At 36.4% G+C, this 15,955-nt stretch overlaps 1 protein-coding gene across 1 annotated transcript; it reads right to left on the bottom strand.

Moving 5' to 3' along the window:
- Positions 1–1,256: 1,256 nt before the first annotated feature.
- On the bottom strand, positions 1,257–1,619 carry LOC108916145. The gene has a single exon (XM_018722349.1). It carries the CDS (start codon positions 1,617–1,619, stop codon positions 1,257–1,259), a length of 363 nt encoding a protein of 120 aa, XP_018577865.1.
- Between the last annotated feature and the right edge of the window lie 14,336 nt (positions 1,620–15,955).

Below are 15,955 nucleotides of genomic sequence, written 5' to 3'. Positions count from 1 at the left end.
TAATTTGGTGCAAAATTTTACACCTTTTGTTTGTAAAAATGTTGAAGAGGTAAAAATATTTACAATTACAATAACTTTAAATAGTAAAAACCAGGATTTTAATTATTTGAAAAAATTTACACTAACATAAGGAATTTACCAAATCAAGTTTAACATTCAAACGAGAGCGAGTAAACCCTTCTCATTCCTAACCGCTGCTGCCATATAAGTAGTTATGACAAGCCAGTGGTTTGCAGTATCAGCAAACAATGTAAAATTAGTAAATTTGTTGATTTATATAAAGTTTTGTACCCGGATTTCCATGCGTGTAAAAATGGAATCAAAGAAATTCGATGGTAGTAGTACTCTGAAAATAATGAGAAAAGATAAACCAAAGAAATACCCATATAATAATATAACGGCAACTACAAACTGATAATAGGCAACATTATTTTGAGCATTTCTCACTCAAAAGCGGTAAACAATTTCACAATGATATTGTCGCGGAATTTGATTGGACTCATTTTCTTTCAGCAACAGCCCCACGTTGGGCGCCATGTCGCGGAATTCCTCTGGTCTCTGTTTCCTTCAGAATTAAGGTTCCCGGTTGAGCGCCTAGCTCCACTAGAAGATAGGTGGGTTGCCGATCTACGGTGACTGTCCCACGTTGGGCGCCACGACGCGGGTGCGCTTCATTCTGGCTTGCTCCCTGCTGAGGAGACCTGTCAGACTCTACCCTGAGCCTCATCAGGAGGTCCTTGACCCGCATGATGGGATTGGCGGGATCGTAGTGTCTTCATCTCCGCTGCGAGTGCGTTAGACGCCTGCTCGAGGACTGAAGAGTTACCTTTTCTTTTTTTTATCCTTCCTCCCTCTTCCGCAACCAATCACCACGGAACCGCCTTTCGGCATTACTTCATGACTGATGGGTTGACTGATTCCGTCATATTACCATTGGTCAGTTACGTGACCACTAATACGTTTAACTACATATAAAAATAAAAACAACCTACCTAATCATACATGTCAAAGACGCGCAAAGACGTTTAAGATTTCATCTAACAAAGACAACCTTCGAAGCGAGAAACAGTTGAAATGGATTACTCTTCTATAATGCCTCTCTGACTTCTTCACGTTGCCTCAATCTTTCCTCTTTCTCCTTGATCTCTATAATCGATTCCAAGCTTCTACTAATACAGTTCCACATAATTTCGCAGGATAGCATTATGTGAATAAGATTCTCTGGACTTATCTCCTCTCCAACCGACAGAGATACCTCATTCTTTCTTGCTTCTCGTCTGCCACTTCCTTTGACCGCAATAAACACATCGGTTATCTCGGGCACTTTTAAATCTTAGAAGGTAGGCCCTGAAGCAGCCGTGCCCTGTCAATACCTGTGTAAGGTAGCTCACGCAGCCGTGCTTTCTCTGAACCCATGGGCAAAGGTCCGGAATAATTTTCCTGGTCCAAGAGTCCACCTCGTCCTCACTCCATGTCTCTTGCCAGAGGTCAAGAATCTGTGCTCTTCTTTCTGACTCTCTGTTCCTAGCCCGGAATCTTTCCTTTACCTGCAGATCCGCTATGACCTGTAGCGCCGCGGTGGATACTATTCTGTATGCTATAGTAGGTCTAATGTCCATCCTTCTTTGTGCCTCAAGAGACTGTCTTTGTATTTGCAATATTTAAGAACATCCGCACAAACCGGCGCAGTATAAAACACTCCTGAGAGGACCACTGTTGCTATGAGCTTCCTCTTCATATTTGAAGGTCCGCCGATATTTAGCAGTATACCGTTTAAGCTCGGCATGGTTCTAGAGGCCTTCGCTTCGATATATCGGACGTGACTGCCCATTTTCGCACTTCTATCAAAAGCCATTCCCAAATAGGTTAGGCTTTCCTTGGTGTCAATACCCCCTTCCGGGAGTAAACTTCTCAGCCTTTGCCCACCCACCTATGCGACCGCTTCGGTCTTTTCTAGTGATGGGAGATTTCGAGTGAAAAATCGAGTGGTACTCGATTATTGAGATCACTCGAGATATCTCGAGATGTTTACTCCCATCACTCGAGTGATTATTACCCTACGGTTGCACCCCAAAATGTTAGTGTATACTGCAAATAGTCACTGATTGCGTAACCTTTTTTTTTTTAAATAAAACGAAAAAGTGGTTAGGTTTTGAAGTGCGTGAGCTTTTTTTTTTTTTTTAGCTACGCTTATAAGTAATATATGACTAATTCAAACATATTTGTGCGCCGCTGGGATGAAAACGACCAATATCTCGTATCTCGAGTGATCACTCGATTACCGATAACTCGATTATTAAAATTGGTCGATTATGCCCGTCACTAGTCTTTTCCGTTGCCATGCAGAGTCCTCTTGTCACAAGCTACTCCCTGACTTGTCCCGTGGCGGTATATATATCTCTGTTTAATTTCTCTGCGTTCCTCCCGCTCACAACCAATGCCAGATCGTCCGTGAAGCCTATAGTAGTTACTGATGCCGGCAATCGTAGATCTAACACCCCATCATAATAAAGGTGCCACAATATGGGTCCTAAAGCTGAACCCTGTGGGACCCCCATCTATGGAGGTATCCCCTGCGACCCATATCTTTCTTTTTTCGAGATAGCTCTTTATTACTTCGATCAGATATGCGCTAATGCCAGTATTTTCCAGAGCCTCAACTAAAAGTTTCCACATTGCTTTATTAAATGAATTCTTAACATCGAGCGTTAGGAGAACGCATAGCTCTCTCCTTCTATATGCACCACTATTTATGAAGGTGGCGATCATCCTGACCATCTCCAGGGCATCTACCGTGCATCTTTTTTTTCTAAATCCATATTGGAATTCCGCCAGACCTCCATGTCTATCGATTTCTACCCTTCCTCCCTCTTCCGCAACCAATCACCACGGAACCGCCTTTCGGCATTACTTCATGACTGATGGGTTGACTGATTCCGTCATATTACCATTGGTCAGTTACGTGACCACTAATACGTTTAACTACATATAAAAATAAAAACAACCTACCTAATCATACATGTCAAAGACGCGCAAAGACGTTTAAGATTTCATCTAACAAAGACAACCTTCGAAGCGAGAAACAGTTGAAATGGATTACTCTTCTATAATGCCTCTCTGACTTCTTCACGTTGCCTCAATCTTTCCTCTTTCTCCTTGATCTCTATAATCGATTCCAAGCTTCTACTAATACAGTTCCACATAATTTCGCAGGATAGCATTATGTGAATAAGATTCTCTGGACTTATCTCCTCTCCAACCGACAGAGATACNTATAGGTACATAGAGTCAAAACTTCTCTCACTTGAGGATATCATAAAGAGTTTCCAGCTGAGTTAGTGCTTGACGTACTACGAACGCGTTTTAAACTCTTACTGGCGGCATGCACAATGGGTCATAATAACCTTCGTTGTAGGTGACCACACCCCGTTATATAACTGAAATGAAGTAATATTGCTATGTTCGTTATTACAAGAAACTGTCTAATTGTAAGAGAGACAAAAACATTTAACCGACAATCTGCCTTGGATGTAAATTGAAAAAATTACGTAGAACTTTTTTCAATATTTCTATTTGTACCTTTGCTAAAATTGTTGCTTAACGATGTTCGAAAGATTAGAAGAAAAATTTTCTAAGATAAGTATCTAAGTTACTATAAATAATGATCCTTGACTAATGTTATGCTACAGTATACATATGATTAATGATATTGAATAGCACAGGGTTTTCTTTATTGGTATTAAAATAAAATTATTATTACGATTTTGCTTAAGGGTATTCTATTAACAAATCATACAGCGTACACAAGGCAGATTGGTTCTAAACTACAATCCATTAAAATGTAATCATTTACTAGTGGCGAAAAAGGTCTTCATTTGGCACTTAAAATTCGATGTGTAACATAGCACATCGAATTATAAAATGTAGTTTATTAATTGACTCTTATTGAACGGATATTTAATAATATATTGACGTAGATGAAATATTTCTTAATGCAACGCATAGTTTTTTCAGTATTTTTAACTTAACTTATTTACTTATTAGTAAAAAATTTATTATGTTCAGGTTTTATTTTCACGATTTTTTAAATAAATTACTTAGTTGGTTTTGCGCCTTTTTTTAAATTGTGTATTATAAAAACTAAGTGATCAAATCGAAACTGGAAGGTTGTTTATCTGGAGAAATCCAATTAGTTGTGTTATAAAACAGTTTCTTGTAGTCAAAAACAGCTTCTCTGATTTCATTTGGTAGTGATGGCATTTCATTCAAAATTCATCTCATATCGTGAACTCATTAAGGGTACACGGCATCATTATAAAATCTCCTGTCAGGTATAATATTTTGCATAATACTAAAACAGTTCATTTACTGCATTTTGTTTTTGCATAATAAGGCTCTGCTAATATGAGGTATTCGTGGTAATGATTTTGGAATTTATTTTTAACATACACGCATCAACATAATTTAGAACACAGTCATCTTAAATAAGTGAGTATTTTGTTGAAGAAAAACAATAAAAAAATTTTTATTCTTATGTTATGGTAACAATGAGTGACTTTTATAAACAATACGTTAACTGGATATATGAAATGTCTGTACCTGGAATTGGAGCAAGAAAGTGTATCACGTATCTGTGAAAAATATTAAAAAATCCAAACCTATACACGGGGTGTTTGTGAAACTAGTTATGCTCCAAACTTCTTCAGCAGTCTAAGTCGAAACGTTTCTATAAACCTAGTGTGATTTAATTACAAATTAGTTAGCTTAGCAGACTGATAATTTTGGAAAAAAAATACAGCTTCATGTCTTGGAGGGAGATACAGAGAGTTGAAGCTTTAAATAATTTGAATTTTTTCACAAATAACGAAGTTATTCGATGTACAGTACTAACTCTAGGTAACATAAACATTGTGTTTGAAAGAATGACCTTTGCCAGGCATAAAGGCAATTGTTACTGTATAAAATGAAATAACAAACGTTTTCAATAGCCTTTAATCCTATTAAACGTACTGATCAATTTTTGAAAAAAAGAAAAATGGGACATATGTCTCTTACTTCTCGACGATTCATCACCATATTTATTGTAACATTCTCAGGATACTACAGAAAAATTTAGGTACACAACAAATTTTATGAAACTAAAATTTTGTTGTAGTGTAAGGGATATGGATAAATAACAAAAATTGTGTTCTCTTTAAAACTTCCTGCTTACAAATTTCCACTATTGACCGGCAGTACTAATGAAATTATAATTCGAATGAATCAGCTTTTACTTTTAAAATAAATAAAAAATTTTCAAATGAACAAGGATCTATGTGGCTCTAATTTTGTAAATATTATCACTTAACAGACAAAATTAAGAAATTAAGAACAACAGTAACGAATATGAAAAAACAGCATAGTTTATTAGTTGTACAACGAGACTAGGAAAACATTAGTTGTACAACGAGACTAGAAAAACACAGTGAAGCATTTAAATCTGTAATGTGAGTAACATATAAACAATATACGTAGATTTAATTTTAATTTAAAATTTTCTTTTTCGCATGTTATGTACAGGTTGTTGGTTGTTGCGTTTCTTGTTCATTCACCATATTTTGTTATTTTATTATTTATTATATAAAAACATTTTGTTTGTGTAATTTTAATACTTTTCTTTTTAAATTTGTGACATATCAAAATTGTTAGTGTGTCTGTATTTGTAATTTTTTTTTTTTTTTCATGTTTATATAGATATAACTGTATTCATTTTATTGTAATGTTTTAGACACACTTTTTTAATTTTTTAATATTTTAATGTTAAGTTTGTTATTTATAAATTGTGATGTAATTTTGATATTATTAAATTTTATAGTGTCCTGAGGATGTCACGATAAGTGACGAAACGTCGACAATTGAGAAAATTTGCTGTTTTTCTTTGAAATTTGGCCTCTAATCTTCCCACTATTGACAACAAACTGAATAAAAATAAGGCTACCAATATCATTAGTTAGAGCATAGTTTATGATTCAGATTCAAATATTCTATACAAAAACTATAACAAATTAATTCAAATGTTATACAGGGCCCTAATATTACTTTACCTATCGCTTTCAAATATTTTGTGATAACCTAGGTACACTGTGTATTTGACGCATGTCAAAAATGTTAATTAGCAACTTTTCGAAGTCATTCGATTTCTATAAACATTTCACAAAAGTTGCTGTTTTTATTGCAATATGCTACACTCATGCTACTTTGCAACCATCATCAGCAAAACTGATTCAGACTGCTATAAGTAGGAAAGAATTGATTTTCAGACCCAAGTATGGTGGAGACTTTTAGTCTGTAACGCAAAACCGACAACTTACCACAATTTCAATTAATTTTACCGAGCTCATATTTTCATAAAGACCGTGCGGAGTCCTTTGAATTCGGACAAATCCCTTTGTTAGGGAAACATCTATATTCTTTAATTTAACTTCAAGACACCATTCCATTTTTTATGTCTCCATACAGCAAACTGAAATTTAAATTTTTATGGAATGTACTAAAAAATTAAACCACCCTATATATATAGGTGACTTACTATTTAGCGTTTCTTACACTGAAGTTCAAATGAAACTAATTGTTTTTCATTAGGTGTTCTATGAACAACAAAAAAGCAAATAAATTTGGAATTTTTCAATTTTTTCTACTAAAAAAATATTACTCCTAGCACCATCTCGTTTGAACAAATATATGTATAAAATTTTGCACAAACTACGCATCCAGGTATTTTAGTTATCTACATTTTCTGGCATTCTAGATGCACCTGTACCTATTTAAATATAATTTCTGCAAGATTTTTAGAACGCTTATGAATATTACTTGTACTATTCTGTAAGTTTATATTAAAATGTGTGGTCCTCTATATTTTTTCGGAGTGCATTCATATTCCGCCAAAATGAGCAATCGGGCATAGGAATTTTGAATACTTTTATTTAGCGCGTGTTGGTACAGGTGATAGCGACTACAGGTACCGTTAATTGGATCACCTGCCACCGCCCGGCTCGCAAAAAACTCCACCCGTGCCTCCGCAGAATGTCTCGGTCTCGGACGTGTCCTTTTGGCAGCGGCCGTCCAAATCGATGCTGCCGACTCCATAACGGACCATATGTAATCATATTACTTAAGTTCTTACAATATACGTTAAATAACATTTCAGCATCATTTACTACGGGTCCCTCAGAAGAACCGATTTTCAAAAGACGAAGATATATTTTTCTAATCGCGGTCTAATTAAAGTTGTCATGGAATTGGAAAATTGAAGCGTGAATATTCATTTCAATGTCCTAATGTTCTGTCGACGAACAAGGATTCATTTAGAGACTTCAATGATCAGTTACACAATCAACTTTTCTCTAATCCACATTTTATAATAAAAACTATGCATATCGTAAAAGATTTTTTCGACTTACTGATTGCATCTTATTGGTTGTAATTATGAAGCCTCAGCAATAATTATAGTTTGTGTTAGAATTATTTTTCAAATATGGGTGTCCCTATATTTCGTGTTGAATTACCACAGACTCTAGGGGTCAAAATACCATTATTTAACTATACACACCTCTATCTAAAGGTGCTTCCTTCAGCCACAAGAAAACATCAAAGTTTGCAAAAAACTTCAGATTATTTTTTTCGAAATAATTCTGAAAGGTTTTATTCTATTTACATAAATGAATGTTGATATGTAAATACTTGTACAGTATAAAGGGGAAATGTGGAAAATCTCTCGAGTGCAGATAGAACATGAAAAAATAAGATGACAAGTTCCTATACATTTTTTTCGTACAGGCCCTCCCTACAGAGATATGTGTTCCTGAAGGACGCCACTGCAAATCGGTTTTCCTTGAATAACTTTTAACGTACTTAATGTAATTTGATAAAAATTTTATGTAAGGACCTCTTAAAAAAGTGTTCCTGAAACATATTTAACTTTTTGAATTTACCAGGGGCGGGCTAAGCTTTTCAACTTAATGCCTAAATTTTTAAAACCCTGTATAATAAAGACTTAAAATAATAAAATCAAAAAACGAATTCATGTTTTATTTTTAATAAAAAGGGCCATGACTTCAATTTTTTTTTTCTCGACAACAAAGTGCGATACGAAAGTCATTCAAACAACATGAAAGTTTCATTTTAAGATGTTTAATCCGAAAAAATACAAAATTAAAAAAAAACATAGAGGTGTCCCAGGAGGCACCTTAACGAAATTATTGAAAAACTTCATAAGAGAGTTCAACATGGGTTCCGTGAAGTCTGATACACTCGCGGGCACGACGAATTGAGGACTGCTGTACCTGCCACAATAACCCAACATTGTTCCTTATCACATCACAATGAACCGTGATTCTCTGTAGAAGTTCTTCCCTAGAGTCGACACCACTTGTTTGAGGTGTCCCCACAAGGTAAAAATCCAGAGGCGTTAGGTCGAACTCCAGTTAAAGTTGCCCATTGAATCGTTCCGACAATACGAATGGTCCAATAATTCCTGCCCAGATGTAACTGATTGGAACTGATGTTGATGATACGAAACTAGTGGCATGAGAATTTTTATCAAACCATACATGTATGTTGTGTAAATTGGTGATACCATTTTCGGTAAAACTTGCTTCATCCGTGAAAAGAATAGCCTTGTTATCTTATTTTTTTTCATGTTCTATCTGCACTCGAGATATTTCTCACGTTTTCCCGGACACCCTATAGATGTGACTTTTTAATCTACGAGTAGTAACAGAAGCAGTTGCATTTACAGAAATATCCACACCATTAAACAATTTTTTTGTGCAGGTGACCTTACAACTTCAGTTTTATTTTATCATACTACTAAATACTAATCTAAATTAATTGTCACAAATTTCATTTATTTGATAAAAATGAAGCAATGCTCTATTCAATTTAGAAATGTATAATGAATGTATAATCTAATATCCTATCAAGAAAATTATTGCAAATGGTAATTATCATGCAAGAAAATAACATTATGATTAGGTTCTCTCCATTCACGTAATTTAATGCTCCTCAAATAAAAATAATCACAGAGCATCAAATTAGTTGGTCACAATTTAATGAATAAGAGAAATCTGGGATAGTTACGAATACCTGACTGAGTTATTTGTTATTAAAAATGATTGTTATTTGCCTTCATTTTCGTAAAAAAAATAATAGACTGTAAATTTTTATATCCCACACAGAATTATTTCTATTTGCAGAATTTTATGACAAATAACTTGCTATAGAGAAACCTGACCTATATTTATGATTTTTGAAATTACGAACGAAAAACAAAAAAATTTGATTTTCGTTTTAATGCCCTTTTATTGAAAAGGGAAAAAAATGAACTTTTCAAACTCGGATATTGTTAGGACACATTTTTGTGAAATAATAGTCGTATTATTAGACGTAGTGCCTCCCCGTTTTGTGCTGCGAAAAATGTTTATGGATTGTGCAATTGAAAATAAAGATTTTGAAGATTACGATAGTACCTACTCAGTGTTTTGAAGCAAAGACAATAAATAATGAAGAGAAATTTTCAGTGGTCTAATTTAAACAAATTTCCCTGAACCAGCCGCAAGTCACGTGATATTTTTGATAATTTGACTCAAAAGACTCAAAATCCTGCCAACAAATCAAATGATTTATTTCATGTTCCTACAAAAGCAATGATCTCTTATTACTATGTGAGAGCGATTTTGAGAATATTTGAGAAGACTGCAAGAGACATGACAATAATATTTCTTCTGAAAACAATATCTCGAATATGTATATCTAGTTCGCCGAATAACAGGGCTGACATGTCAACAGAATCATTTAAAGTAGAGTATTATAAGAAAAACCTCTTGGAGAGGCAGTAAAACAAACGAAATACTTCACATGCACTTAATGGAAGGGAAAACTTATAACGGTAACCAAGAAAACTGCGGCTCCGAAATTGCAATTGGATGTGTCGAACATGCGATAGATTCATAGAAGAGTCACGCCAAAGCATATTTGACTCTTTTTGCGCTATCAAAAGTCTATCACAACAGCAGGAGCTTGTTGTATGACATGTTAACATGTTAAGAGAATGAGGACAATCAAGCTGAAGTTTCACGCTGAGAAAGAACATTATTAACACCTACCAAAGCAGACGAATCTGTTCCCATTTGTAAAACACATTAAGTATTTCATAAAAGACTGTTCGCAACTCTAACTAAAGGAACTAACAAATGACCGACTAAAATGGAGGATCGTATAACGGTTTAACAGAAAAAGATGACTATTTGAAGCTACCATACAATATGGGAGAGTATTTAACTATTTACATCTGTCTCGCCACTATCTAAAAAACCTATGCCTGACATACATTGAAAGCGATAAAGTTAAAACTTCAACATATGTGTACTAAATGTATTCATGAAAAAATCGCTCTACGTGAGAAAAAAACAAACAAATAGAGATCTGTCTAAAATGTAACCTACCATATTATCTGCCTGATTTGATAGGAAATAGAGATCGGACCTTTTTTTTGTAGCACGAAGTTAGCAAGCGATCTTAGGCAACTGGGTGAGCAGGACGTATACTAAGTAAAATTATTTGCCGATGTCACTAATGCGAGAAATATTCAAAGGATCTCATTATGTTACTTTGAAACTAATCATGGAGAAAATGTAAATGCCATTTCGACTGCTGTATCTAAATTTAGAGATATTTTTATGTCAAATCTATTACTTCCAATTTTAATATTAGTAAGGCGTTCTATCTCTTACACCATATATGGGCAACCCCCGGTCCCCGAGCCGGATCCGGCCCTCCACCAGCTTCAATCCGGCCCGGGAGATTTGGAAAATTCAAATAACGATATCAATTCAAATCGATAAATAATATTATTAAGCGTACGCAGTGGAACACCACAGATCGAGTCAGAAATAGTCGTTAGAAAGAGACAAACAGATAAACATTCGGGAAGCTGCCCGATGCCCTTGAAGCACTGGTACAATCGAGAGTATTCTAGTTGCTTATTGGGGGTAATATATAAACCGCTCAGCGCGCGTGTCATCTCTTTACTACTTAACAACTGAGAAAGTTCGCATCGCATATTCGCGTACAGTCAAGAGTACGACGCGAGAAATATTCCAGCAAATTCTATCAACATGTCTGGTTTAAAAAAGCGGAAAGTGGACGCAGAATGTCATCAATTCCAAGGAAAATGGACTGATGAATACTTTTTTTATCTTGCACAGAGGTAAACCTATGTGTTTGTTGTGCAATGAAACAATTTCTGTTTTAAAATAATACAATATGAAGCGGCATTACTCCAGCAAGATTTCGCTCAATATAATTTACTCACGGGCCAGGTAAGAAAGGATAAAATTAAAAAACTCATTACCGATTTAGGGAAACAGCAACAAATGTTCCATTCACAAAAACCAAATCTATCTAGACAGTGTTGTTAAAGCTAGTTTTATAATTAGTTCCAAAATAGCGAAAACATCGAAGTCATTTTCTGAGGGACAGTTTGTTAAAGAGTGCCTAGTAGAGGTTGCAGAACTTTTGTGTCCAGAAAAGAAGAAAGAGTTTGAGAAAGTGAGCATATCGCGACGTACTGTTGTCCGACGTATAGATATGATGGCTAGTGATATCAAAAAAACATTGACCGATAGATTGGCTGGTTTTCAAGCATTTTCGATTGCTTTGGATGAGAGTACAGATTTATCTGACACAGCCCAGTTAGCTATTTTGATACGAGGCGTTGATGAAGAATTTGTAGTGACAGAGGAATTACTGGCTTTACGACCGCTACAAAGGACCACTACTGGAAAAGATATTTTTGCCGAGGTGCAAAGTACTTTTGAGCAATATAGTTTGCAGTGGTTTGCCTTCAATGATCGGTTCACGAAAAGGTTTTATCGGAATTCTGAAGGAAAGAGCAACCGCTATGAATGTGCAAGAATGTGATTTAATAATTCTGCATTCACCAACAAAACTTGTGCTCTAATTTCATTCGACTGAAGAATGCTATGGATGTGGTAGTAAATACATTTAATTTCATTAGATCCCGCGGTCTTAACCATCGCCAGTTTAAAGCATTTTTGGATGAACTTGTAACCTCCCTTTGCTCTGTCGCCAAATTTTTGTAATGTACTTTTATTTACTTGGTTTTGATTTTGCGGTGGTGACGGTTCGGTTCAGACGTTACTTGTGGCTGCCCCCGGTATACTACCAACTCTAAACGGAATCTTAATTCACAATTGCGAATTCTAATTTACTAGATTTATTGACGTCACTGACGTCCCTATTTGGACGCCTAATTTTATGACGACCCTTGACTACTAGTTTATCGGCAGCGGTGGTTGGCAGCCGGCGGTGGTGAGTGACGTCACAGGAACGTACTCCGGTTTAAATCTTTTTGTTCGGTTTTGTCTCGGGCGCCAGTTTCCCAATCTTTTACGTGGGGGAAACTCCACGTGAAACCTACCCTCGGTTTAGAGTAAGTACTCGGGATAGCTGCAGTGAAGAAAGTTTAAATCCAGAGGTCTGTTATTTCTCTTACTTTTAATCAAAGTAGTTCTCTGAGTGTAGTGTTATTTTACTTTTAAAATAAACGGTCTTATCAGTGTAGGTCACAAAAAGATACCGCGACTTTTTACTGATCGGAATTTATCAATCTTATCGGTGTTAAGAATGAATACAAACTGGAAATATATTTACTAGATTTATTTTCTATTAATTTAAAATGCCGATGCGGTTTTCGGTGCTGTAAATAAATGCAAAATTAGCACAGAGTCAAAGATCAGGATACAAAATCTGTACGGTAGAAAAACGGAGTCTTTGGCGTTTGGTTTATTTAATAAACAATCTAAGACTTTAAGAAACGGCACGCCAGAATAATATTCGGTTTAAATTTCGGTCGGTGCTAGAAGGGGAAATAAACAATTAAATTAGAGTAATAAATAATCAATAAATAAATTGTTCCCAAATGGCTCTGAAACAGAGAAAAATAATTACGGGTCACCCTAATTCTACCAATAAATATTGGTGGCGGTTTCTAGCAAAGCGACGGAAATTAAGCGAAAATGACTGAGCCAGGAGAAAAAGCCAAGCAAAGCGGTTTACAACGGGCATAAATAAGCAAATGGTAATCAGGAAAATGATGTTGTTGGTGAACAGGAGGCAAAGTCTGGGCGAGATGCGAGTTCAAATGCGGGGCGGCCGACAGATTTCTCCCAGAAGCGGTGGAGCACCCAGCCAAACTTCGAGGGTCTATCCGTCGCTGCACAGCCGACACACAACGTCTTCTACTGGCGGTGGAGCACCCAGCCGAACCAGCAGTTTCGGTTATTGTGCCTTACAGCGTTTATCAAGCTTAGACGGTGGAGCACCCAGCCAAACCTTCGCTGACAACGCTGCTGCTGTACAGTCTGACACCTTCACGTCCTCTACTGGCGGTGGAGCACCCAGCCGAACCAGCAGTTTCAGTAAAGGGGCTCACAGCGTTTGTCGAACGACGGCGGTGGAGCACCCAGCCAAACCGTCGCCGATAATGCTGCTGCCGTACGAGCCTGCACTCATCGTCTTCCGCTGGCGGTGGAGCACCCAGCCAAACCAGCAGTTCGGTTGACGTGACGGACAACGTTCGTTGAACGAGGGCGGTGGAGCACCCAGCCAAACCCTCGCCGACAACGCTGTGGTCGTACTGTCTTGCCAGAGTTCGAAACGGCCAGACTTATACCATAGCAGGACAATTGAAAATAGGAAAATACAATTTGCGTACTTATTCCGGACGGATGCTTCTGGCGGCTAACTCCTTGGTTCGGGTGGCGGTCTCTGGTCGGTTTTCAGGTCCTCGGGGTGGTCCTCAGGCTGGTACTGGAGCTCTTCGAGTTCTGGCAGTGAACTGAGGATTTTAGTCCAGGATCGTTGGTTTTATTGCTTCAATCCCCCCTTGACTAGGTAGGAGTCGTGGTGGGATTATGCGCGCGGCCCTCGACAAAGTGGGGTAAACGGACGGTTTTGCTCGACTCGCGGGTTAATTGCTCTCACCCAATTAACTAATTAAATAAATGATTGGCCAACGGCTTTGCATAAAACTTGAAATTAATACCGGTTCATTACAAACTTTCTTCAGAACACGATAACATATTATTGCGAAGTAAGGTGTCTAAACAAAGGTAAAATGCTAAAAAGCTAAAATGCTTAGAAAAGAAATAGCTGATTTATGGAAATGAAAGAGAAAACATTGCCGCAAATTTGTGATCCAACTTGGCTTTGTGACTTGGCATTCCTGGTAGACATCCCAGGACACTTAAACGACCAGAACTTGAAGCTGCAAAAACAAGGGCGATTGGTAAATCAGCTGTTCAGTCATCTTAAAGCTTTTCAAAACAACATTTGCTTGTGGGAAACACAAATGAGAAGTAAAAACTGTTTTCATTTTTTAACATTATCCAGTCACGAAAACATTGAATACGGTCGCTATGCTGAAGAACTGGAACTACTGTCAGAGCAATTCACTGGTCGATTTTCCGATTTTAAGAATGTGGATAGCACTTTTAATATTTTTGCAAATCCTTGTAAGTGTAATGTGGAAGATGCTCCGCTTCACCTACAAATGGAGTTGATCGAGCTTCAAGAAGACTCATATTTGAAGTCTAAATTTGATGATGTGGAACTAAGCGAATTTTACAGAACACCTTTCCGAAGAAAAGTATCCACAGCTGAGTTTTCGCACGAAAAATAATTTGCACAATCGGAAGCACGTATAAATGTGAGCAGCTTCTTTCAATCATGAAAATTAATAAAAAATAAGCATCGTACTCGGCTTACAGATGTTAATTTAGAAAACACTTTGCGCCTATGTACTACTGATATTGACTCAAATATTGATCATTTTGTGTTTCTCAGCTTCAAACTCGAGTGTCTCATTAATTTTTATTTGATTTTTCTATCTTTTTTTATTAATTTGCTTTTTATATGTTTGATTATGCTATTATAATTANGATGTCACTAATGCGAGAAATATTCAAAGGATCTCATTATGTTACTTTGAAACTAATCATAAACAAAATGTAAATGCCATTTCGACTGCTGTATCTAAATTTGGAGATATTTTTATGTCAAATCAATTACTTCCAATTTTAAGATTAATAAGACGTTCTATCTCTTACACTATCGCTACTATGCACAAAGTGGACTAAACATGTACATGCCACAAGAACGATGCTTATATGTGATGACTTTTATTTACATTACCTCCCTAAAAAGTTATAATGACAGTATATATTTACATGGCATGTAATTACTGTCATAATATTCTTGAGAGGTAAAAGTTGTCATTGTTACACTGTTCAGCACAACCTTATTTAAAGCGTTCGTCCTTACTAATTTAGTCACTGAACTAGTGCCAGGGAGAAAAACCAGTGACGAAGAATAGGATTAGGATAAGATATACAAAATAAATGAATTAAGAGTGTCCTGAAATTTTGTTCTACATATGGAATCCATTCCATCCCTATACATTTGGACTTCCAGAAATAGAATTTGACATGAGACGTCTAAAACCAAAGGAGCAGACAAATTCCGCAGGCTTAGTAGATTTCTCCTTAAAATGAGTCGATTCATCATTTTCCCGAGCTACAGTGCAAAATTTGTTGGGTATTCAAAGATTTAGTTAACCCTTGCAATCCTTCAGTCTCCGATGAACAGTAGAAAACCACCTAAAATTAATGAATGGTCTATTAAATAAGCTTGTGACACTCTACTATGCTGCGTTAAACTGCGTTAAAAAAGAACAGTGTACCCTTGCCACCGTCTGGATTTAATCTGAGACAAAATATGCTGTTGCGTGAAATATTATGCACATCAGAGATGAGTACGTACTTCCGAGTACCGCGTCTTGTCGCCGGTAGCATATAAATATAAAGATTTCACGTAAACGTAACCCAATACTTTTATT

The sequence above is a fragment of the Anoplophora glabripennis genome, unplaced genomic scaffold, assembly GCF_000390285.2.
Source record: "Anoplophora glabripennis isolate ALB-LARVAE unplaced genomic scaffold, Agla_2.0 scaffold2262, whole genome shotgun sequence".
Taxonomy (NCBI): Eukaryota; Metazoa; Arthropoda; class Insecta; order Coleoptera; family Cerambycidae; genus Anoplophora; species Anoplophora glabripennis.
Note: the sequence above shows the minus strand (reverse complement) of the source record. Positions and strands in the feature narration are given on the sequence as shown.